Source organism: Melanaphis sacchari, unplaced genomic scaffold (assembly GCF_002803265.2).
Source record: "Melanaphis sacchari strain LSU unplaced genomic scaffold, SCAv2.0 Contig1988_pilon_pilon, whole genome shotgun sequence".
NCBI lineage: Eukaryota > Metazoa > Arthropoda > Insecta > Hemiptera > Aphididae > Melanaphis > Melanaphis sacchari.
The window spans coordinates 605,363-629,155 of NW_020270968.1; the positions used below are offsets into that span (position 1 = coordinate 605,363).

A 23,793-nucleotide genomic window follows, 5' to 3' on the forward strand; every position below is an offset into this window, starting at 1 on the left:
ATTAATGTGACCAATATTTATACGAATGTAAATTCCAACTAATGAGTAATGACCCAGGCACCCAGTTGTTAAAACCTTTATTCTTAGTAGCAAAAATAAAATAAAAGTTTTGATTTCAATCCAAAAATATTTCGCACTTATCGTTATCACAGCGATTCATAACAATACCTAATGAAATATTAATTATATGCTTATGCAACTGTGCCAACTGCCAAGTTCCCTTAATTAGTTATGTTGGCTTTAAACATATGGAAGGTAGCTCTATCCATTGTCTATAATCTAAATATTCTAAATTGTAAACAATACCGTCATTATGATTGTGTACTAACTCTTTTCGTAATTGAATTTTAAATTTGTAATATATAAGTTTTATTTTATTAGTTAGAATAATATATTATAGGAACTATCATCGTAAAATTTCGACCTTTGGATTATTGATAACGATGGATCCATGTTATCTTCTCATGGCAGTATACATATTTTCCTACGCGTTTGCTTAATTTTATTATCAGTAAATAATTCAATATTTATTCTGTTAATAACACATCATTTTTATTTTGTGCTTAAACTGTAAATAGTGTAAATTAGTTTAGTGTTATAAGTTGTAACAGTTTAGTTACAGTTGTAACTCTAATTACCGAGAAATAATAGTATAAATTCACATTTGTGATGAATATATTACTCGTGTTTTTAGTCGTTGAATTAAACCAGGTAAGGTCACTTAGGAACAGAGTAATTTTTTAGTACATACTCTCTTCTTTTGTTTTTAAATCTACATAAATATACATATGACTTAACAAACAGTGCCGTTAGAATTCAACCAAATCATTAGTTTCTCCAATTTTTTAAGCCAGAATAATTTTCAAGAATAATTAGTAACAAATATAAAACTTGTACCTTTTGTTTATCCTTATAGGTATGTTTTTTATTAAATATTATTTAATTTTAATGCCGTCAATTAATTAAATAACATAAATTATAGTTTGAAAGTAATGCCGTCAACTGGCAACGAAATGGAACAATATATATGTAAGAAAATATATAGTTTAATTCTAAATAAATTCCTTTTTCTAAAGTAACCATATAATACATTTTTATATCAATCAATTTGTCTAATAATATTTACCAAATAACAACAACTTGGTGCAGGTCAGTTACATCTTTGTCAAATCCATTACACAATTAACAATGAAAGGTAATAGAAAAGTAATAACATTATTTATTTTATTTTTATATAGATATAATGTTCAGTATAATATTAATGATAAAATATAGAATTAAAGCATACAATTTAATAATAATACTAAGCAAACAATAATTTTGATTCTATTAGTTCTGGCTGTGTAGTTTTTTTTTTTAGTATTAACTATAAGTGTATATGTTAGAAAGAATTTTTTTTTATTAAAATTATTTATTTAACAATATTCACGTTTAGATTATGCTGTAGTTATAACAAGTAACAAGTATTAAACATTTATTGAAAGTAACATTAAAAACGCCAATATTTTAATATTTATTATTTTCAGTCCTGTTGTTTTTATTAATTGAAAGAAATGTAGGTATTTTTTTTAAATACAAATATACAATAGTTATTTAATTTGTTTATATATAATTAATTAAAATGTTTAAAAATTTAAAAGCTAAATTGTGTTTATATGAAAAAAAAATGTATTTTTGTAAGGCCGTTAGTATACTGAGGGCTTCTAAAATTATGATTTTTCCTGGTTGTATATTTCTTCCCGTCCACGGCTGGACTTTTATTATATATAATAAATATATATTTATTATTTCAAAATAAAATAATATAACTGGTAATGTTATGTTTCAGAAAAGTTAAAAGTGAACTTCTATAACATTTTTGGAACAGAATTAGTAAAAATAGTACCATGTAAATTATGAATTAAAAATTGTTTGTACTTGACAAATTTCTATACTAATCGTTATGGCTACTGTTGAAGAAATTGATGAAGCTGAACAACTTAGATTTTTAGCATTAAAATCTATGGTGAGAAGATCCAGCAAAAAGAAAAATAGTTCTAACACTGATACTGATGATCAAGATATATTATTACTAAGAGCAGCTGCGCTAAAAACAATTAGTAATAAAAATTCACCAAGTAATAAAGATGAAAAACTTATACAAAATAAATTAATTAATGAAAAAAAAAGAAGTATAAGTAACCAGGTGTCTCCATTAGCGAGTAAAAAAAACATCAAATTGACTAATATGAAAAATAATAGTTTTGTAAACAATGTTACAAGCAATACTAGTACAGGATATGTCACAAGTGTTTCGAAACACGATCCTGAACAAGGATGTAAAAGTAAACCTAAATCTGAATCAAACATTGAATCCCAAAGTAAGTCTGAAGATATCAATAAAGATGATATAAAAAAAATTATAAGAAATGGCAGTATTCAGCTTTCAAATTTGGATTCTGAAAAATTTAATGAAACTATGATATTGCATATAACATTTAGTTCATCAGAAAGTGATGATTCATCAAGTGAATGTGACGTAGTTCAAAATAAGGTATATTAGATATGAAATATTGCTAAATACATATTAATGTTTCTAAATATTTGTAGGTAAAACAGAAGAATATTAATAATGATGCATTAAAATCACCAGTTCCAACATTAAATGTTGTAGATAACCGTGTTAACGCTGCTAACACTAAATCATCAGAAGATAATAAGTATGAATTGTAAATTTTATATTAAAAATAATTTTATCAATGTCTCTATTAACTATATTGACAATTTCCATCTTCATTTATTACAACTAATACTCCTGTACATATTGTTGAAAGTCTTATTTATTATATTAAGTTCTTATGTTATTGCTGATTGAAGATCCATGTATTCCAACATTAAGCAGTTTTATGGATTTAAACATTAAATACCATTTTTACATAAATTATTATTATAACTTAAAAATTTTCATTAAGTGAATACCATTCAATTTTTTGCCATTAATTGTTTATTTAAACCTAAATAATCTAGGATTACTTAGTTCATTTAGCGCTTATTTGGTTTAGTAGACAATAACTGAGCAATTTAATTTATAGCTGTACCTTTAATAGACTTTTTAATTAACATTTTTTTATGACGAGTTTAGTTTGTACAGATATTTTTAGCTCTTTATTAGAAAAATAAAAAATATATACCTTTGATAGTAATCAATAATGTACACATATTTTAGTTATAATAAAAGAAATAATGCCAGTTATACTATAATATTATATTTTTATATTATTGCACTGAAAATATACTTTTTATTAAAACTTTTTTTGTGTACCCTTGGTTTTAGTCAAAGTATTTATTTTTTTTAATTTTTGTTTTATTTAGTTACAGCACAGTAATTATAACAACATAGTTTTATTTGCATGGTAAAAGCAATAGTTTTAAATATTTTTGATTACAATAATAAGAAACTTTTATCATTTTTTGAGGTGTTTATTATAAATTAAATATATTTTATATACTAAAAAGGTGGGAAAGTTAATGAAAATAATTAACTTGGGTTAAGTTAAGTTAAAAAAACAACTAAAATTGATAAGTTAGAAGTTAACTGTCAATAATTCATAAATTTAACTTGATTAAAATTTAGTACGGAAAAAAATATTAATTTTACTCAGTTTAAAAAAAGTTTAACTATATTTTTTGAAATTAGTATGTAAATCACTTAAAATGTGACTGTGTCTTTCTAATTTACAAAAAAACAATTTTATTGAACTTTTATCATAATGTTCATTCTACAGTATAAATACCTTTTTCCCTTACATGAGTATTATTTATTAAATTACACTATACACGTCTCAATTTAATAATTTAACAAATATTATTTTATTTTTTTTGTATACTATAAAATTGAAGATCATATAACATTAAAACAATACAATTTATAATTTTATTAAAAAAATTTCTAATATCAACTGCAAAAAGCTAACATATTTCAACTGTCAATTAAACTACTTGAACTCATAATTTTTGATTAGAAAATAAACTAATTAGTTAATGCTCACCTTTAAACTTCTTAGTATTTATTTGATGGCCTAGCATAGTACAATGGTTGGCTTCAGTCATTAGCATGTTCTGAGGACAAATATCGAATGGTGGCTAGCTTCCGATGGTCACCAATTCAGGTTTTTAGTGATAAATCCTCGCCACATATTCATGTGTTCTAAAACAGTAATCTCCCCCTCAGTAAAAACCGACTACAGGCTAACAACAACCATTGATGTTGTAGCCTAAAATGTATATACGCATTTATGAAAAAATGTAATTATTTGTTATAACACCTTAAAAAATATAAACCAAAATCTTTTCTTAGTAAATATCGTCTCATTATTTTTTTTATTATTAATTTTATATTTTTTAATTTTGTGAATCATTTTATCCTTTATTTTTTTAGTTTGTAACAATATAAAATTATGTTATTACTACTATAACGATAAATAAATATTATTAATATATGATAAATAACAAAACATTTATTAAGAAATAATATTGTGTATAAATAAATTGCACTTATTTAATGTAAAAGTCATAAACTAGGTTTAATGGAATTTGCAATATAAATTAAGGGCGAAGAGATTGTCTTTGAAAAATATACCTATTGCATTTAATCCCCAACATCATATATTGAGTAATAAAACAATTTGAATAAAATTAATACATCAAAACTTGTAAAACTAATTTTTACATCTACTTTTTTAACCATTTTTGCAAATAAATAATCGTCTATTATAACATTTAAAGATATCAGCAATAATTTATATTTTATCTGACAACAATAATAATGTAATCGTTTAAAATTACTTTTTTCAGATCAAAAATGAATAATTGTATGCAACAAATATGTGGCCTTATGAGACATTGTGAATCAGAAATTGAAAAACGTAACCAACAAGTGGAAATATTACTACAAGCATATGAAAAATATCAAAACTATAGTGAGTCATTGCGTTCTATACTTCAGTCCATGAAAACAGCATGTGATGAATTATCACTATATAGCTCAGCTGAACATTAGTATCACTGCAGCCCAAGTTCAAATTTTTACTAAATAAGAAAAAACATTATTTAATTGTTATTATTTGTGTTTGTTTTTATTTGGTATCTTAAAATATACTACTTGTTATTAATTTATTATCCAATTGCATACAACTCAGTATGGCTGGGTACTATGATTAGCAATATTCTTTAATTTTTGTTGTATATGACTAAAATGTAATAAATGATGTATAGATTCCAAGTTTTCAATTTTAATGTTATTATCTTATGTATAAATTATTCGAAATAAAGTTAGAATTTCAAACATTTAAAATAATCAAAATATTGTAAATTATATGTTAAATAAACATCAAATATCCATATATTAATAGCCATAGTCTGTGAATAAATAGCATTAGTTAAATTATTTCATATCCTATATTTTTTTATTATTGTTTTAAAGATTAACTGAAAAATTAATAAAATCAATAAATACTTAACAATATATATACCATATTTCAAACTATTTATATAGATTATACATAAAAAAAAAGTAAAATCAGCTTAGTTACCTAAACCTGTTTGAATTTTTTACATCACGTTATTATCATTAACAATAAGGAGGAAATTATAAACCGTTTCGATAAGTTTATAAGCATTCCAGGTAAGTTGTCTTGGATTGTTCAAGCAATCAAAAATTAGTTAAACCACTTTATCTTTCCGCTCAAGTCTCAATACATTGCCATTTTATTTATACTAAGGGCAGCTGGGCAGCTAAAAAATTCTTTTCATTTTAAAAATTAACTTAATCTAGTATTTTATATAATATGTAAATTTCCAATAATAACTATAGCTTCCTATAATTTATACTTAGTCTTCATTTATTTTCTTAAAGAACTAGTTTAAATTAGAGTTCACCAATTCTTAAAAATCCATTTTTTGTTCACATTAAGGGCCAAGATCAAAATGTTATAGAAACTTAAAGCTCAATCATAATAAATCATATCATTAATGTTTTCTTTAAAAACTTATATTATTAGTTATATAAGAAAATATCCATATGTTACATGTATTTGTTAAATATATAATTTATACATTTGTTCATTGGTCCCTTATTAATAATTAATTAGTGTGAGACATCAATAATTTATCGACTTACCTGTTCGTTGAGGTGTAAGTATTACATCTTAATGTAAATGAATCATAATTGCTAGTTATTTAAAATTTTTTTTTTTTAATTAATGCATATACAATATTTTTTATTTGAAAACATATTTTATGATCTGTAGTGTATGTAGTTCAAACTGTACATACATTTTAAAGTTACTTATTTTTTAATATTTATATTAATAAACTACCTAAGTACTAAGTATATATTTACTAGTTTAAAAATGTATCATATATTTATCAACTATTAAGCACTCTAACATAGTTAATTATATTTACTTAATAAAATTCAATCATACTATAAATAACTTAAACTTAAAAATTGTATACATTTTTTATCTAGTTTCTAAGAATAGAAGTAAAATTTTTCTTGGTCTTTAGACGATGATCATAATGAGTTAACATTAATAGTCATTGTTATAGAACAGGGATGGGCAACTCACAGTTACTATAGGGCCAATTTTTAGAAATTTAAAATATAGCGGGCCAGAGCATAGAAAGCAAAAAAAAAAAAAAAAGGTCATTCAAAATATACATTTTAAATAGCATTTATTTTGTTTATAATGAAATAGGACATAGGTAATACAAAAAGCGTTATTGAAAATAATTTAATTAAATATTTAAATATAAATAGTTATTTGCAGTTTAGTGAGAGTTTTGAGGATGTGTGGCTTCTAATGACAACGCGGCAAAATCGACTTCTATTTCGGACGAAGAAACACGAAGTAGGTGACTTAATGTTTCATCTGTAAGTCGATTTCTATGTTTTGATTTAATATGTTTCATGTTTGAAAATGTACATTCACAAATGTAAGTAGTTCCAAACATGGATAACATTTTTAATGCGAACTCTCGTAAAAGTGGATATTTTAGAGTAGGTAATTTTTTCCAAAAGCTTATGTCAATCTCTTTTGTAGATAATAATGATGGATCTGTTTGCAACTCACACAATTCTAATTGAAGTTCAGCATCTTGCTTTTCAATTTCAACTACCATTGGATTATTAAACAAATTAAACACGAACGATACGAAGAAACTGATATAATTAAATAGATCGGTACAAACAGCTATGGTTAAAATCTATACGTATCCATACGTGTGTATATACCTACTATAACTATATTGTGACATTTATACATTTAACAATGTTCAATACCAGATAACAATTATTATATCGATAAGATAGACTAGATAGAGTATACACTATACTAGACATTATAGATTATAGAGTATAGACGATAAAGTTTAAAATTGTATACCTATACCTAATGCAATTTGAAAATGTAGCGCGGGCCAGATAAAAAAGGCTCGCGGGCCGGATGCGGCCCGCGGGCCGCCAGTTGCCCACCCCTGTTATAGAATATAGTTCAAAAAAAAAAAATATTGAACTGACAAGTTTTTAAAAAAAGGAATAGAAAGATACACAAATAAGTATTATAAAGGATATCAATTATATTTTTGATTACTACAAAAATTACACAAAAGATTAACTTATTGGATTACGGTTTACTTAATAGAGCAATACATTAAAGGACAATTGAAGGATAATCTAAATAGTAAATAAATACATTACTATAACATAATAAATTAGATGTAATATATTATGCATTGGTTTATATGTATAATATTAATATGACGTTATAAATTAAACAAAAATTTAATTGTTGTTATTTTATGCAACTATCAATTTTTATAAAAATTACAATTATATGTTATTGTATTACTTTATTTGTACAATTAGAGCTCTAATAGTTAAAATAAGATCGATCCCCAGGACTAGAAAATTTAACAATTACAAATGTTATATTACTTATATGAGCAGATTGAAAATGTATATTATAAATGTAGATAATATTAAATTTCTTTATTAAAAATATAAAAATGTATATATAATACATGGAAAGCCAATGAGAAAAAAGTGTTGCTTTTTTATATTTTTACATACAGTATGTTTCAATAATCGATTTTATCTATTTAATGTAAATATGATAAAGGTGTAAAATCAAAACTTGTTGACATGAAATATTATTATTAACATACAAAGCTTAAGAATAACATTACAGTTTAATATAGTTTATATACATATTAATATCATTTGATTTTTTTTTTTTTTTTAAATAATCATAATAATTTAGAGTAAAATAATTTTGATCTTAAAAATTAACTGATAAATATTTAATACTCCTTAATCAAAATGATAATATAATATGTATATTTATTTATAATACTTACTAATTTAAAAAACATAATCAAAATAAAATATTGTTTATTTGGAATAATAATTTCATGACTTATTAATTAATATGATAGTTAAAAATACAGTAATTACTAAGTTAAATACAAATTTTAAAAATGCTTATTACTGGGGATATATTTTCTTTCTTTTTTTTTTTACAAGAACAAGACTTAAAATTTTAACATGGTTTCAGTACAGTACAATTTGTAAATTATTTAAATCTATTGATTTTTATAGCATAAATCATAATAAAATTATTAAATAGAATCCATTTATGATTATATAATATTAATAAAATTAATAAACATTGCATAGTAGTCTTGTTCTTGATGAACTCCATGTTATAATTTTCGTTGCACTGTAAATAATTACTTTAATGTAAAATTTAAAATGAGCAAGTATTTATTAAAAAATGAAAATTTATAATTGTAACAGATAATAATATTTAAAGAATATATTATGACATGAAAATACTTCATTCTATACTTACTCATTTAAATATATATAAATAAATATAATTGATAGCAAGTTTTATAATAGTTATGGGAATATAAATCATTTGAATATGATATTTTACCTGAGAATATTAGAAATAAGATAGTGTAAATAGAAAAATGATTAAAGCAAACAGTATTTTCTAAGCTAGTTAGTTTTAATTTTTATCAGAATAAGTTTATGTAAAAGTAACATAAATATAATATATCAAAAGAAGTTGTTTTAAGTAGTATCACATCTGTCTTTTATTATCATAACTGAAAGTGTGTATCCACTTACATTTTTTTAATAACCATGGGCAACTAAATGATCTCCAAGTTTTTCAACTACCAATGCAGCCTGTTGTGGTTGAACCGGATCTTCATATAATGATACAACAATAGCTGTAAATTAAAAAAAAAAAGTGATGAATAATGATTTACTGATATATTACACAGATATTTGATAAATGGCAAAAAAGATAATACAATCAATTTAATATTTAAAAATGTTATATTAGTTCTAATTAATAGTATTGTTTATAATGATAAGTTATGAAAAAAGCAAACTAAAATAGCTTTTCTGCATTCCCAAAATAAATAAATATTTAAACTTTTTTTTCATATTGTTTAAAAACAATATTACATCTAAACATCCATGAAAACGTATGGGTAAAATGTTGACATTAAGATAATCTGAGCATATATTATATAAAAGTAGGCAAAATGAGAAGAATGAAAATAAGTAAGGAAAATGAGCATCATGTAGGAAGTTGTTTACAAAAAAAAATAAAATTTAATATGATTTAAAGCAGTGGTTCTCAACCTTTTTATGCTCACGGCACTTTTATCATAACTATACAGTTTGATGGAACACTATATTAATGAAATAATAAAAAGCAAACAAAAAAAAGCATTTTTATTTTAATCATTATTTTTATTATTAATATATTATGTAATTAAAAATTAATATCTAATAACACTATAGGCATGTTGCATATTCCACTGCGGCCACGACATATCTACAGCCAGTTCGCAGCACACAAGTGTACCGCAGAACACCAGTTAAGAAACACTGGTTTAAAGCATGGCTAAAATCATTGTTAAGTAAACAAATTACTATTAAATGATAAGAAAAATAATACACAAACAGCATTCTTGTTTTTCCAGTGATACCACAATAAAAAAAATGTAATATTATTAAATAATACATTTGATCATTTCATGTATTATTTTACTGAATTTTTAAAATTAAGATTTTGAGAATAATAATTTATTAAATTATAACATACTTTGTTGAGTCTTCACACAATGAGCCCCAACTTTTCCTTGTTTGGCTCTTATCACTTTGTCAGTGCCGGATAGATAAATATAGCGAACACTTGCCAAAGTAATGCCCGAAGATGTTAATGTATCTTGATTTTCAAAGCCTAGAGCTATTTTGCTCAATTCTTCTTTTGATACCTATAGAAAAAAAAACATTAACTTTAATAATCAGAACAATAAAATTATTAGTATTTTTTTAACAAGTCTTGAAATGAAAAATAAATAATAGTTTTATATATCAAACCTGAGTATATATATTTTTTATATTTAGTAGTTTAAGATTTTTATTGTTAGAACTTTATAATGTATGTTTTATTTGTTTTTAAAACATTTTAAGGAATTATCCTTAACATGTTTAATATAAATTTATAAAATCAAAGTTGGACAAGATCATAATTTGTGTGTTGCTTAGTTGCATAACTAGTGAATGCCTAAATATTAATAATATGGAAAAGAATTTATTTAAAAAAAGTAAAATTAAATTAAAATGCATAAATATTAAATGTTTTATTACCTACATATTAGTAGGTAACGACAAAAAAAAAAAAAAAGTGATCACGAAAAACACAAATTTTATCTTAAATAAAAAGTATGATAAATCTTTAACCACATGTCCTAAAATGTTTTCAAAACGTCTTAATACTTAAAATACAACAATGAAGAAGTCTATTTTTTTCTGATAAATCTAAGCAATCCAGGTTAAATATAATATCATAAGGTTTAATAAATATAGACTTGGAATGTACAACATTAAATTCAGTCACCTCAGTGGTAATATGAACAATACTAATCATGAGCTATTAAACTATTGATGTATTGGATGGCAAAAACTAATGAGACAATGGTGTGTCTCGATAAAAGATATTGACTTGAAAAACTACAAGCGAATGGCAAAATCAACGTATTACATCAAGGTCTACACACACTATAACAATTATAGTTTTACAAATACCACTACTGTCAATGTGTAGGTCTTTAGTCAGAACATAGTGGCAGCATAAAATATGATCTTTTGAGACACATGACTCAACATCTATTAATGTGAAAGTCAATGATAAAATATTTAAAATTAATAATTTAAATGAGTACATGTTGGTATTTGTGTTGTTTTAAGTATAGTCTTATCGTGGATGTCAAAAAAAATACTGTGTGTCTCAAAAGATGTGATAGTTCGGGTCGACACCATTGCGACGGGCACACAATTAACCTATAATTACTGTTTTTACTCACGTCAAATCCCTCGGACTTGGCCCACACGTTACCATCGTGACCGGCGATCGCGGCTTTGGTGACGCACCTGGACGCCAGTAAATGTTTGTCGACGTAATCTTGCCAGGACGACATGTTGAAGAAATCAGGGGCGGTTGCTTGTGCGTTGTTTACTGATGGTGTGCGCGACTTGGCGGGGGTGGTGGCCGGTGATGCGAAAAATGTGCGGAAAAGAAGACAGTCGGGAGAGGAGAAATGAAAAAAAATAGGACAGAAACGAGAAATGGGAAGTCTCGCACCGGACGGTGATGGCAGTGTCGTGTGGTGATGCGCTTGTGTTAGTGTGTCAGTGCATGTACGCGTTTGTGTGCGTCTGTGTGACGTGTGTTTGCGTGTGTGCTCGAGTTGGTCCATCTGCGCGTGCGTCGGCTATCTTACCGGCGCGTGCGTGCGCGTGCGAGCAACACCCGGCGTATAAAGTATATTATATTTTATACATAAAAAAGATTATTGGATGACGGGCAGAAAAAATACAACGATGTATATTGTCCTGCACATCGCGTCATCGGTGCGTATCGGCGTGTATCGGTGAACGCACCGCATCGACGCCGCCGTTTTTACCTCCACAGTCCACGTCATTGTAATTTGTGGCGCTCAAATCAAACACTCGACCGACTGCCTCAGCTATAACTGAAGAAATGTTTATTAGGATTTAGAACGGTCTATAACAACACATTTATCAATTATTAAAAATTACTACACAAATAGTTAAGCTGTGTAAAACGTATTGTCTCCGTCTTACATACACAACATATCAAAATATTAGCTGTTTTAATATTGTATTTTTACATTTAATATTTCAGTGTATTAACTCACTATGAAGCTCAGAGGTAAGAACATAAATAGTGTTCTCTTGTTGCTTTTTTTATGTTTTTATTTTAACCGAGTTATGAGTAATTTAAAAAATTAATATTTCATATAGTTAAAACTTTTAAACTTAAAAGCTTAAACACTTTAAGTAGAAATCCAACGAGATAACACAACCTAACCTTTAACTTTTAAGAGGAAATAACCACAATAGATATTTGTTTTTCCTTTCAGATCAATATATAAAATCAAAAATGTTATGGTTTTAGAGTAAAATTACTTATCTAACACAAAAACTTAAAACTATAGAAGATATTTTTGAGGATCAATACCATCAATTTTATATTCTATTTTTATTTAGTCTTATATTTTATTTTTATAAATTTAAAACAAAATAAAATACCTAATTTTAAGACAATATTTAGACAAACTGATAATTTGTGTAACTTGTGTGTACCCAAAAATATTATTCTTTATAATATTTCTAATAGATTATTTTACTCCAGGATTACTTAAAACATTAACAAAAATAATTGTACCTAGGCCAGAGAGAGAAAAACAATGGCACTGGCATATTCCTAAGTTTTATATACCTATAAGTACCTATTAATAAGCCAATTCACTCTAATCTTAAAGCAAACAATGCAAAATTAAAACTGTTCAAAGTTTAGCTGTTGAATTTATATTTTAATAGTTAGTAAAACAGAGACAACGTATGTGGGTGTATACGTTTTTTTAATAGGTACCTTACCTATGTCTTTTACATAGTAATAATATATAGTATTAATTAAACTTATATTTTATTAAAATCAATAACATATAGATAAAAGGAGATGGCTTCTTTCTAAGTAAAAAAGCTTGAGCATTTAATACAAAGTTTTTCGTAAGTTTTTTAACACTTAAAAATATCGAAAACACAATCATATTCTTTTATATTCATCTGATGTTCAAATTTCAACAACATTTGTTAAAATCACGAAAATACAAAAACTGTGTTAATATAATAAGTGTAAGATCACTAAAATCTTCAATTTTTATAGCTAAGACTTGATTTAATACATTATACAAGGTTTCTAATAATTATTTTAGGCTGAAATTAAAAATCTAAAAGTATGGAATTTATCTTATAGACATTTGAGGTTCAAATTTGAACGAAATTACATATTTAAACAACAAATTTAACAATGATAATTATTATGTCATAACTTAAAAATATTATTCATGAAAATTTAAAACTTACGAGAGTAAGAAGTTTTATGAATTTTACTACACACAATAATATTTTAAGAATACGTAGATAAATTTAATTTTAAGATTAATTTATATAACGAACCTATTCACCTCATTCACGCTATTTTCAGTTGTTTTTACGGTAAGTTTTTGACTCAAAAATTAAAAACAATAATCTACTATATGGTATAAATTTATATTGTCTAAATAACTAAATATTAACAACATAGACAAATGTTAAAATACAACATATAATTGTCTCTCTTATTTTATTTTTATTTGCCTTACTCCTATTACTAGTAGGTACGTCAAAATCAATATCTACTTATTATAATAAAATAAGATGGGTACCTACTGTAATAAACTAATTTAGTATGTGTTATAAATTATGAATTATAAACAGCGAATATGTTAGTTATTACTTTAAAAGTGTTATGATGAAATTAATTCGCATTAGTTTTAGCGTTTTGTACCTACAATATCTGATAGATATTTACATTGACCAATTTCTTCAGTCATGGATATTTATACTGCCGAATTCAATTTAGTATTTTTTTTCTTTTAATATTACCTTGGGTTGAATTAATGTTTAAAATAACAAATTACATACTTCATTAGATAAGTACCTACCTTGTTTCAATATATTAATAATTATTATAATATTACTACTTATTAATAATGACGTAAACCAATAAGTAAATGGACAGAATGAATTGGTTTGTCACCTAGATTAAAATAATTTTTCTAAAAATGAGAAAATCTAATGGTATATTGTAAATAAAAATATACTGTTTACGTAGTAAAAAAAGTTGTAATTATTAATAACCAATAAGTAATAATTTTTGAATAATAATTATATCAAAATTTGAACTTTAAACGTTTAGATATAAAAAAAATGCCAATTTTTGTGTTGATATTTTTAAATTGCTTTAAGAACAATTATTTATGTAAACTCTTATATAAATTGTGTTATATTATTTTGCTTTATGGCCTAATATAAATATTTTTATTTTACAATATTTTATTTATATAGATACTATCTTCTATCTAAGTACGGTACCTTATAAATATTTATATTTCTCCATTTTCCATTTGCTATTTATGTAACAAGATAAATTTAATTCCATAATAAATCTTAATTAACGACATTCTGTACCAAGTACAATAAATTATCCTTTTGTTAAATTATTTGATCTAATTATTTAATCTTTAATTTTAAAATGTATGATTTTCTTTAAGTGTACATTTCATATTTTTGGCGTGCATAGGCGCCCATTGGGGGGGGGGGCAAGACAGGGCACTTGCCCTCCCCTGGAAAAGAATATTAGGTACCATAATATTACCTTATTACCGAGACAAATTATTTGTTGAAATCACTTTTAAGATATGAAATAAATATAAAAATATATTCATTGTTATCGTATATTAACATCATAGATAGATCGTATTCTGTAGTCCGTATAACCTATACGTAAAATTATTTATCGCAGATAATTTGTGGTAAATCCATAAAGATCACAATATAGGTACTACAAATATTTTAACCTAACGCAAACAAGGATACTTTCATTCAGGATGTCATTTATATGTTTGGAATAAAACGAAGAAATTTGCAGTTCTTATTTACTGATACCGAATAATATACTTAATTATATTATTTAATTTCTATTTTTTTTAAAACTTATTAAAATTATTATTTATTTATTTATTCGTATGGCAATTATTATTAATACACTATATTATATATATATATATATATATATATTTATAAATAAATAAAAATATAACATGCATGTATAGTGTATACATTTATATGTGAAAAATAACATTAAATCTTTATTATCTTACATTCGAAAATTTTTTTATTTTGACCCTCCCTAAAATATTACCTATGGGCGCCCATGAGTGCTAAATCACTCAGATACAGATATTTGTCAAAAAATTTTAAGAGTAAGTAAATAGTACAAGATATCTGGGTGTTACCTTTGATAAGCACTTATGATAGACATTATATAGTCTAGGGCTCGGAAGTTGATGACCTTAAAAACAATAAAAAATGACTTTAAAAATGACCATAAAAATGGCAAAAATGTCCTAAAAAAATTACAAATATTAATAAAAATACATTTTTTTTTAATATTTTACTCTATTTTACTATAAAATTCAAAATATGACATAAAAATGACAAAAATGTCCTTAAAATAGGAAAATTAAAAAATTAAAAATATTTGTTTTATAAATATCTGTGGTTTAAGTTATCGGCATAATGGTCAACAAGAAACGATAAGAAATGAACTAGTGTGAAATCAGTAAAAATAACTAAAAATGTGGGAAAATGACCTAACAATCTCAAAAAATGACTTAAAAAGTAATAAACACCAAAAAATGCAAAAAAATGCAAAATAAAAATTAGTTATTTAGATTCACATACTTATGAAACAGATTTGTGTCTAAAAATTTCCAAAAAAAAATGCAAAATGCATCAACTTCCGAGCCCGTCACATTACATATAAATTATTTAATAAAGCGTTTACGTATAGCAGTATATCATTTTTATAAACTACAATCAATTCTGCCAAAGACAATATTCGCACTGTATATATAATAATATATTATGTCTTTTTATCAAACAGTGCTTCAATATGGTATTAGAATTTAGGGCTGTATAACTGAAAATATGGTTAAACCACTTAAACTGCAGCAAAATAAAATTATAAGAGTTTGTTTAGATAAACATAGTCTATTATAGTAGGGTCAACACTACAAAATTACCAAGAACTAAAAATATTATCAGTTAGTTTAAAATATAAAAAATTTGCCATATTAAGGGTTGTTAAGAATATAAACAATAAATTGGTTCAATAAATTAAGTACGATAGATTAAAAAAAAAAAAAAAGATGGGGCTTTAAATGCTACTGTTTCCTACACAAATACATCTTTGAGTCAAAGGTTTTTGGACTATCAAGGTCCTACTTATTTTAACTCATTAGATAGTGATGAAGAAAAATAGATATGAATATTGCTGAAACACGCGAAAAAATTGTAAACTGGTTATTTAAAAATATGAGAAAATGTTCTTGAATTATTAATTACATGTATTAAAATGTAAAAAAAAAATGTAATAAAACTAAATAACTCTTCATCTTCGCCACAAGCTTATTGGAGATAGATTAATCATTAAAGTGTATATGAGTATATGTATTTCTTTTTGTAAATGTAATTTTTTGATTTATTAAAAAAAAAATTACTGTTGTCAATAAATTGTTTAACATTTATTTGAAAAGTAAAACACAGGATATCAAGTAACAGGTAATTTTCCAGTGAGTAACTGCAGTAAAAGACATATTAACTTTGAATTCAACAATAATTTATTGCATTCGAAAACTGATTGTTATCAGAGATTTGAAGATGATTGTGAGATTTGTCAATTTAAATTAATAAGTATATATTCTATATATTTTAGATACCTATATGATAAAATTGTGTTTATAATTTCATAAAAATTTAAATTTAAAATACTTATTATCTATAAATTATTAAGTTTTTTGGCTGAAATAAAAATTACTAATAACTAATAAGGAACGTTGTACTAAATTTTCAAACTTTAGCAATAAAAATTGAACATTCTATAAATCTTTAGATAACTAAAAAATAATTTCATGAATTTTTGCTAAATTTTAAACTTCAAATAACTGTAGGTATTTATTTATTTATTTGACTTAATTTGAAAAAATACAATCTATACAGTACAATAAGTTATAGTAATAATTTACCTGCAGAGATTTAACAGGTATATAAAAACATGAGGAGAAAATCACATATTTGAGACACCTCTAAATATTTAAAATTTTATTTTTTGAAGTCAGTTTCTTTTGAGGCGCCTGGTTGGGTTAGTGAAGCTAATTTATTGATTATTTGGTTAAGAATATTTTAAAGTTTGGCATGGGAATGTTTGTAGTAGATAGCGGTGTTTCGTTGATGGAAGGTAGTTTGAGGTCGGAATTTAGGGTCTTATTTGAGACTAACCAAGGAGCACCAGTGAATGCAGACTGATGTTTTGGAAAGCTTGTATAGTTATTTTATTTGAGTTCTTAGCAGAACCACAGATTACGATACCATATATCTATATTTGTTTAAGAATACCTATTTTTATATAGAATGATTTTGATAGGTATGGTAGAACAAGTAGTGGCCTGAGCAGTTGAAATCTGGAGTTAAGTTTCTTACGCTTGTCTTTAAGATAAAAAGACCAGGTAAGGCACCTGTTAAATATAAGACCAAGATATTTTACTTCTGTCGAGTGAGAAATGATGATGATGTTGATTAATACAGGTGGGCAGTTATGAGATCTGAGTGAGAAAGTTACAAAAGAGAACTTGGATTCGTTAATTTTTATTTTCCAGTTGGTGAATCACTGCATGAGAGAGAGTATTTGGTGAGTTTGTAGTTGTTAAAATGTCGTGCCCTTCGGTTATGGTTAGAAGAAATTAATAATAGGGCGATATCATCAGCATATTTTCTGATGTGAGGAGTTTCGACATATATATGGTGTAAAAGAAAGAACAATACACTGCCTTGAGGAACACCAACAGATATAGGATATTGTTTTGAGTGCTATAAGTTGTGGCGGACATTAAATGAGCGATTAGCAAGATAGGATTTGAGTATTAGGTATAAAGGGGTTGAAAATATATTTTTTAGTTTGAAAAGGAGACCGCCATGACAGACGGTATCAAATGCTTTCGCAACGTCCAAAAAGACTCCGGCGCAATATTTATTGGTTACGAGTGCTGCAGAGATGATGTCCGTAACCCCGTGAAATTGGCGAGTTGTGGCATGGTGTGCTTAGTAGCCAGACTGGAAGTTTGGGATACTGTTATTTGTTAGTGCTATAGTAGTGATTCGCTTGAGAATGGTTTATTCAAGAATTATAATTTATAAAAAAAAAATCGTACCTAATCTTTACAAAAATACATCAACAAGATTCAATTTGCTACCAGAAACCAACCTAAAAGTTGAAAATCTATGCAATTTATTGTCTTAAGATGTGATAATACACAAATGTTTAAAAACAAATTAAAAAAACACACCTCATTGTAAAATCATAAAATCAATACATACAATGCTTTGTACAAAATCTAAAATGTTATTAAATTCAACACAGTTTACTTGAACTAAGAGTGTATAATAATTTGGTGTCTTGGTATAGTTATTTTTTAGTTGAACTTTAAATAAAGGTGAAATTAGATATTTTTCAATGAAATAAAATCCTATATAAACTCATAATTAACTCTTTTATTTTAGTTTACATTAACAGTAGTCAATAGTGAGTTAGATAAATAAGTTTTTATAAACTAAATAGCTCTCAAATAAACGTATAAGATATAACATTTTTAAAATCAATACAATTGTTAAATACCATAAGGTTGTAAAATGTACTATTACAATTTTTCAAAACAGAATGTCAATTTTACAAATATATTATAAAAATAATTAATAAATTAAACATTTAAGAAATAAAATTATGAAATGTAATTTATTAATAAATATAGTCATCAAGTGCTAGTCAAATAGTTAATAGTTTATAATGACTAAAAATTTTAAATGATAAACAAATGTTAAATTAACAAGTACAAAACAATTAATTTGATGCATAATTATTTTTATTGTCTTTTATTATAATAATAAAATCAAGATATGAAATGAACACAACTCTAAACTATTATATTCATAATTAATTCTTTTTGTTTTAAAATATACTATATTATTTTTATTTAATAACAACTAATTAAATTATCATAATTATATTTTAATTTTTAAATTATTAGTTATTACCAAGTGGAACCCTACAAAAGTTTAGTTTTTGTAAATTAAATTTTGAAAGATTATAAACACTAAATAGGATTAATAATAGCATACTTTTTTTTAATTTGTGGAAAACAGCCATAATATAGTGTTAAACATAATTGCATATAAATAATTTTAGTATAAATATTTGTTTAGAAACAAATACAATTAAATATAATATTTAGAATCATTCATTATTTAAGATACAATTATACAAAATACAGAAACTTACATAATTAGTTTAAGTATATATTCAACGATTGAGCTAAACCTTAGAATATATTATTCACTATTTGATCATATTATATATAAATATATAATTAACAGTAGATATTTTTGTCAAGCAACTAATGATAAAATCTATGAAAATTATACTTTTCTAAATCCATTTACATTATGTCATGTCATATTATTTTATTACTATATATAATATCATTTAATTGTTTCAATTTATTAAAAAAAAATCTAGCAATGTAAACAAATTGTCAAATTTAAACACAATAGGGAATTTTATAAAACCAATAAATGTTAATTATCTATAGATATTTATTTATTATTATTTTTTTTTATATAGTTTAATTAGCATTCATATTTAGTTGTATTATAAGCTGTTCTTACTACATTCAAGAACATTAACTAATAAATCTCAAAATATATTATCTTATCAAATCAATTAATTAATAAATAAGCAAGTAAAAAATAATGTATTTTAATTTCTAAAATATGGTAAAAATTATAATATATACACAAATAATGAAAAAAAAATCAACAGTTTATAATAAAAAGTTATGATTAATAGAAAATAAAAAGTAAGAAATATTAAACAATTTTTTTAAATGCTCAACAGTTTGCAAATTTCAATTGTTGCAAAGAAGTCAGAGTCGAAACATTTTTGACATTTAGAGCCAATACTCCATGTAGGCCGCGTCGAAGGTAACACCATGGTTTTCTTGTCCACTTTAGATGTCGAGTATTTCTTTTTCAAAGTATCCATCATCCATTTCAAGTCTACTAAAGCAGATGGAATTTTTTTGATGTACTGAAACAAATAAACCAACAATTTAAAACAAAAATTATGGGCATATTTTTAAAGTGGTGAAATTCTCAGATTAAAATTCTCTGTTTTAGTATAATGTAAGTGTAATTTATAATGGAATATTTCTAAAAATATAAACTGATTTGTTTATTCAAAAGTATTCTGTTTAAGTATTTTATAATATTAATTGATATAATAATCTAGAACAATCAAATAATTAATTAAGTTGGATAATCATTCATACAATTTTATTTCATGACAGAAAAGCATTAAAATATTTAATTGTTCCGTTCCTATTTGTTCATTTTTTTTTTTTTTACTTACAAAATATGTTTTATAACGAATAGAATATTTATGTTAAAAAATAATAAAATAGAAATATTTTATCATATACAAAGAATTTTTAATTTGTACCATGATAAAATGTATTTGCAATAAGTGAGTAAATTGTATCATAGAAAAAAACTTTAATTTTGTTACTAAAGTATTAAATTCTACCAACGCAATTTTGATATGATTCCCCACGGATAAAAACAAATAATGCATTGACATCTTCTAAATATTACAGTGAATTGGCCAACTATAAAATTTAAAAGAATATTGAGAACAATTTTAAAATACTTGTAGTATTTACTAAAAAAAAAAACCAAACAAAACTAAGATTTACTAAATAATATTTGAAAATTAAGTTCCATAATTAATCAATTTACTCTAGTATTAAAAAAATAAACTGCATTATTTATAACGTACAATTTGGTATGTTTTGAGTTAGTAAGACAGACAAAGCATATATGTGAAGTTTCTTTTTTAAATAAAACTATAAATACTAACATTTTTCTTTTCGGGGTCTTGTAGGGCTATCCAGAGCCAAGTAGCAATTGAACAATACAATTTTTTGGAACTGATTTTGCCACAACACGTTTTCATCATTTTGATTAGATCTTTGACCATGTCAGCATTCACAGTTCTCTACAATAATATCATTTGGAGAATATTATAATTATGTCTAAGGTATAATAAAAATAAATATTACACAAAATAAGAGATTTAATGATTATAAAATTCTTATTAGTAATGATTTATAATAACAAAAATATGGATAACTGTTTAAGGACTCACCACCCAGATGTGCCAAGAGGTTTCGTGATATTTAAGTAAATTTGTTAACACCCGAATGGCTGGCTCCCTTGCTTCAAGACTAGGCTGAGACTGATTGGAATAATGTAAAAAGTGAAACATATAGTCAACAATTGTACCTTCTGATGTTTTCAAACATAGCTCTTTGGATAAGGTAGTACATGTATCTAAAAACAAAATATTGGATTAAAAAATACTTTAAATTTAGTAAAAATAACAGAAATGTCGAATTAATCGCATTAGATTTAATTAAGAAAATTTAATACTTACATTAAGATATAATTTAGTAATAATCAATTAAATTAAAAAAAAAAAATATTTTATTAATTTTAAACATAGGAAAATTCTGCATAAAACATAGTTTGAAAGATACTTATTTTTACTCATAATTTAAACAACTTTGATGTTTTTAAAATATAAATTAATAACAACTGTATTATTTGTAATAAGTAATATATAATAACTCATTATATGAGGGTATATAGATATTATTTAATACCTAAAAATTATATTGATTTAAAGTCTTAAGTTATTGAATATTTTATTTCTTTAAATGGTTTTAGTATCAGGAGAACATTTAAAACTTAATTTAAAATTATGGTTATTATTTAATCAATTTCTATTTCAACCAAAATTTTAATTTTCTATCAGTCTAAGAGTATATTATAGCAAAGATACACTACCTAAATTCCAGAAAACCGTGGTAAGTTCCCGATAGGAATATTCATTTCTCTTTTGCTTGTTTAATACATCAACTACGTCATTGTGTCGTTTTCCCAAAGTTAGAGCACCTTTTTTAGGAATTCTAATTGTTTCTCGTCTACATTGATACCTCTTTCTTATAGTATAACCTCTCCATAAAGCCTGTTAAATAATTTAATCCATATTTACATAGATAATCTACATACAATTGTAAAATTATATAAGCATTTGACATTGATAATTTACCTGTATCAAAGTTGCAGCTTGCACAAGTTTTTGAATACGTAATTCCTCCTTGATCTTGGGTAGTTTCTTTCTAACCATAAATCCTCTGACAACAGCTTGTATTTTCGATGCTGCAACATTCTTTTTCTGTAATTGTTTACGATTTAGCATAACGTTTTTGATCCAAACTTGTAACTGAACGGCAGCTCGCATTTTCATTTTCAACTCAAATAGGAACACATGACCAGCTAACAACCTTTTGCACTGCATATGTTAAAATCTTATAGTATACAATAACTTGTCAAGTTTGAAAATAATATAGTATTTGTTTTCTCAAGATAAAATGTGATATGCATGATAAGCAGAAGAGAATGTAATACCTAAATACTTAATAGAAAAAGTATTATGCGAGCTGCCGCCAAGCTAAGTACAAAAAAAAAAAAAAAGTTATTTCAAAGACAAAACATCAAAAAACTTACTTCTAAAATTTCAAGTGCTAGTTTACGTTTAACTTCCATATTCTCTTTTAACTGAAGCCAACGTCTACGAGCCAAAAATCCTCTGACATGAGTTTGCAATATGAGTGTAGATTTTTTCAGAAGCTCGTATCGCTGTTTTTGCACTAACATGGCTTTGTGCGCTCTGTAACGTCTTTGTAAGGTAATTGTACAGCATTTCAATAATAAATATTCACGTTCTGCCAACTTCATTGCAACAATAGCTCGATATCTCGTCTGAAGGTTTATAACAGACTGCCTTAATTTTATATATCTTAAGCGATCTGGGGTGGGTGACAAACATTGACGGAGGAACTTTTTTATTGTGTTACTTGCAGCAATTAATCTTTTTTTATTTGCTTCTAATTTACATTTAGTCTCCGGCCATTTTTTGAGCACCAAATGTCCTCTGAAGAATGCTTGTAGTCGAATAATCCTTGCTCTGGTGTCTTCATAAATGAGTTTTTGTTGTCTCATAGCCACATTAGCCCTAAATCTTCTTTGAATTATGATGACATTGTTATGTAATATCTGATATTCTTTAACTTGTCTATTAGCTCTGAATCGACTTTGAATAACAGTTGTTGCTCTTTTAAGCTCAAGAAATCTTAAACGATTGTTATTCACTGGAAGATTTTTTCTCAGGACCCTTTTAATTATATTACTACAATTAATTAAATGTTGACGTTTTACTATCAACTCATTTCGTAAAGATGGCCATTGTTTTCTTACTATATATCCTCTAATCACACTTTGCAGTTTAAGTGTTGATGCTTTAAGTTGTAAATATTTTTGTCTTTGCATCTTCATTTCATTCAGAGCACGGAATCGATTTTGTATAA

The 23,793-nt window shown here is 24.9% G+C and overlaps 3 protein-coding genes across 8 annotated transcripts in view; 1 reads left to right on the forward strand and 2 right to left on the reverse strand.

Moving 5' to 3' along the window:
* The first annotated feature begins 344 nt into the window (after positions 1 to 344).
* On the forward strand, positions 345 to 5,255 carry LOC112592860. Of its 2 annotated transcripts, none has more exons than XM_025337010.1 (4): positions 345 to 711; positions 1,829 to 2,533; positions 2,590 to 2,699; positions 4,834 to 5,255. In XM_025337010.1, the coding sequence occupies exons 2-4, from the start codon at positions 1,943 to 1,945 to the stop codon at positions 5,036 to 5,038; spliced, it is 906 nt and encodes a 301-aa protein (XP_025192795.1). In that variant the 5' UTR covers positions 345 to 711; positions 1,829 to 1,942; the 3' UTR covers positions 5,039 to 5,255. The 2 variants fall into 2 exon arrangements, with proteins under 2 accessions (XP_025192795.1, XP_025192796.1); XM_025337011.1 differs by lacking the exon at positions 345 to 711 and adding an exon at positions 1,129 to 1,195.
* A 3,382-nt stretch (positions 5,256 to 8,637) lies between these two features.
* On the reverse strand, positions 8,638 to 11,797 carry LOC112592863 (profilin-like). 2 transcript variants are annotated; one of them, XM_025337020.1, is made up of 4 exons: positions 11,431 to 11,797; positions 10,167 to 10,338; positions 9,176 to 9,279; positions 8,638 to 8,772 (listed from the first exon to the last, which is right to left on the reverse strand). In XM_025337020.1, exons 1-3 carry the CDS (start codon positions 11,542 to 11,544, stop codon positions 9,182 to 9,184), a joined length of 384 nt encoding a protein of 127 aa, XP_025192805.1. In that variant the 5' UTR covers positions 11,545 to 11,797; the 3' UTR covers positions 8,638 to 8,772; positions 9,176 to 9,181. The 2 variants fall into 2 exon arrangements, with proteins under 2 accessions (XP_025192805.1, XP_025192804.1); XM_025337019.1 differs by having other exon boundaries at positions 8,640 to 8,759; positions 11,431 to 11,796.
* Positions 11,798 to 20,126: 8,329 nt separating this feature from the next.
* LOC112592850 (protein abnormal spindle-like) overlaps positions 20,127 to 23,793 on the reverse strand; it is an 11,939-nt gene continuing 8,272 nt past the window's right edge. For 2 of the 4 annotated variants that reach the window (XM_025336994.1, XM_025336993.1), the window contains 6 exons: positions 22,934 to 23,793; positions 22,476 to 22,601; positions 22,211 to 22,391; positions 21,510 to 21,694; positions 21,222 to 21,359; positions 20,127 to 20,393 (listed from right to left, as the gene is read on the reverse strand). The exon at positions 22,934 to 23,793 is cut by the window's right edge. In XM_025336994.1, coding sequence (XP_025192779.1) covers positions 20,187 to 20,393; positions 21,222 to 21,359; positions 21,510 to 21,694; positions 22,211 to 22,391; positions 22,476 to 22,601; positions 22,934 to 23,793 — 1,697 coding nt within the window. In that variant the 3' untranslated portion in view covers positions 20,127 to 20,186. Of the gene's footprint in view, positions 20,394 to 21,221; positions 21,360 to 21,509; positions 21,695 to 22,210; positions 22,392 to 22,475; positions 22,719 to 22,933 lie in introns of all 4 variants that reach the window. The other 2 variants (XM_025336995.1, XM_025336992.1) reach the window with 2 other exon arrangements.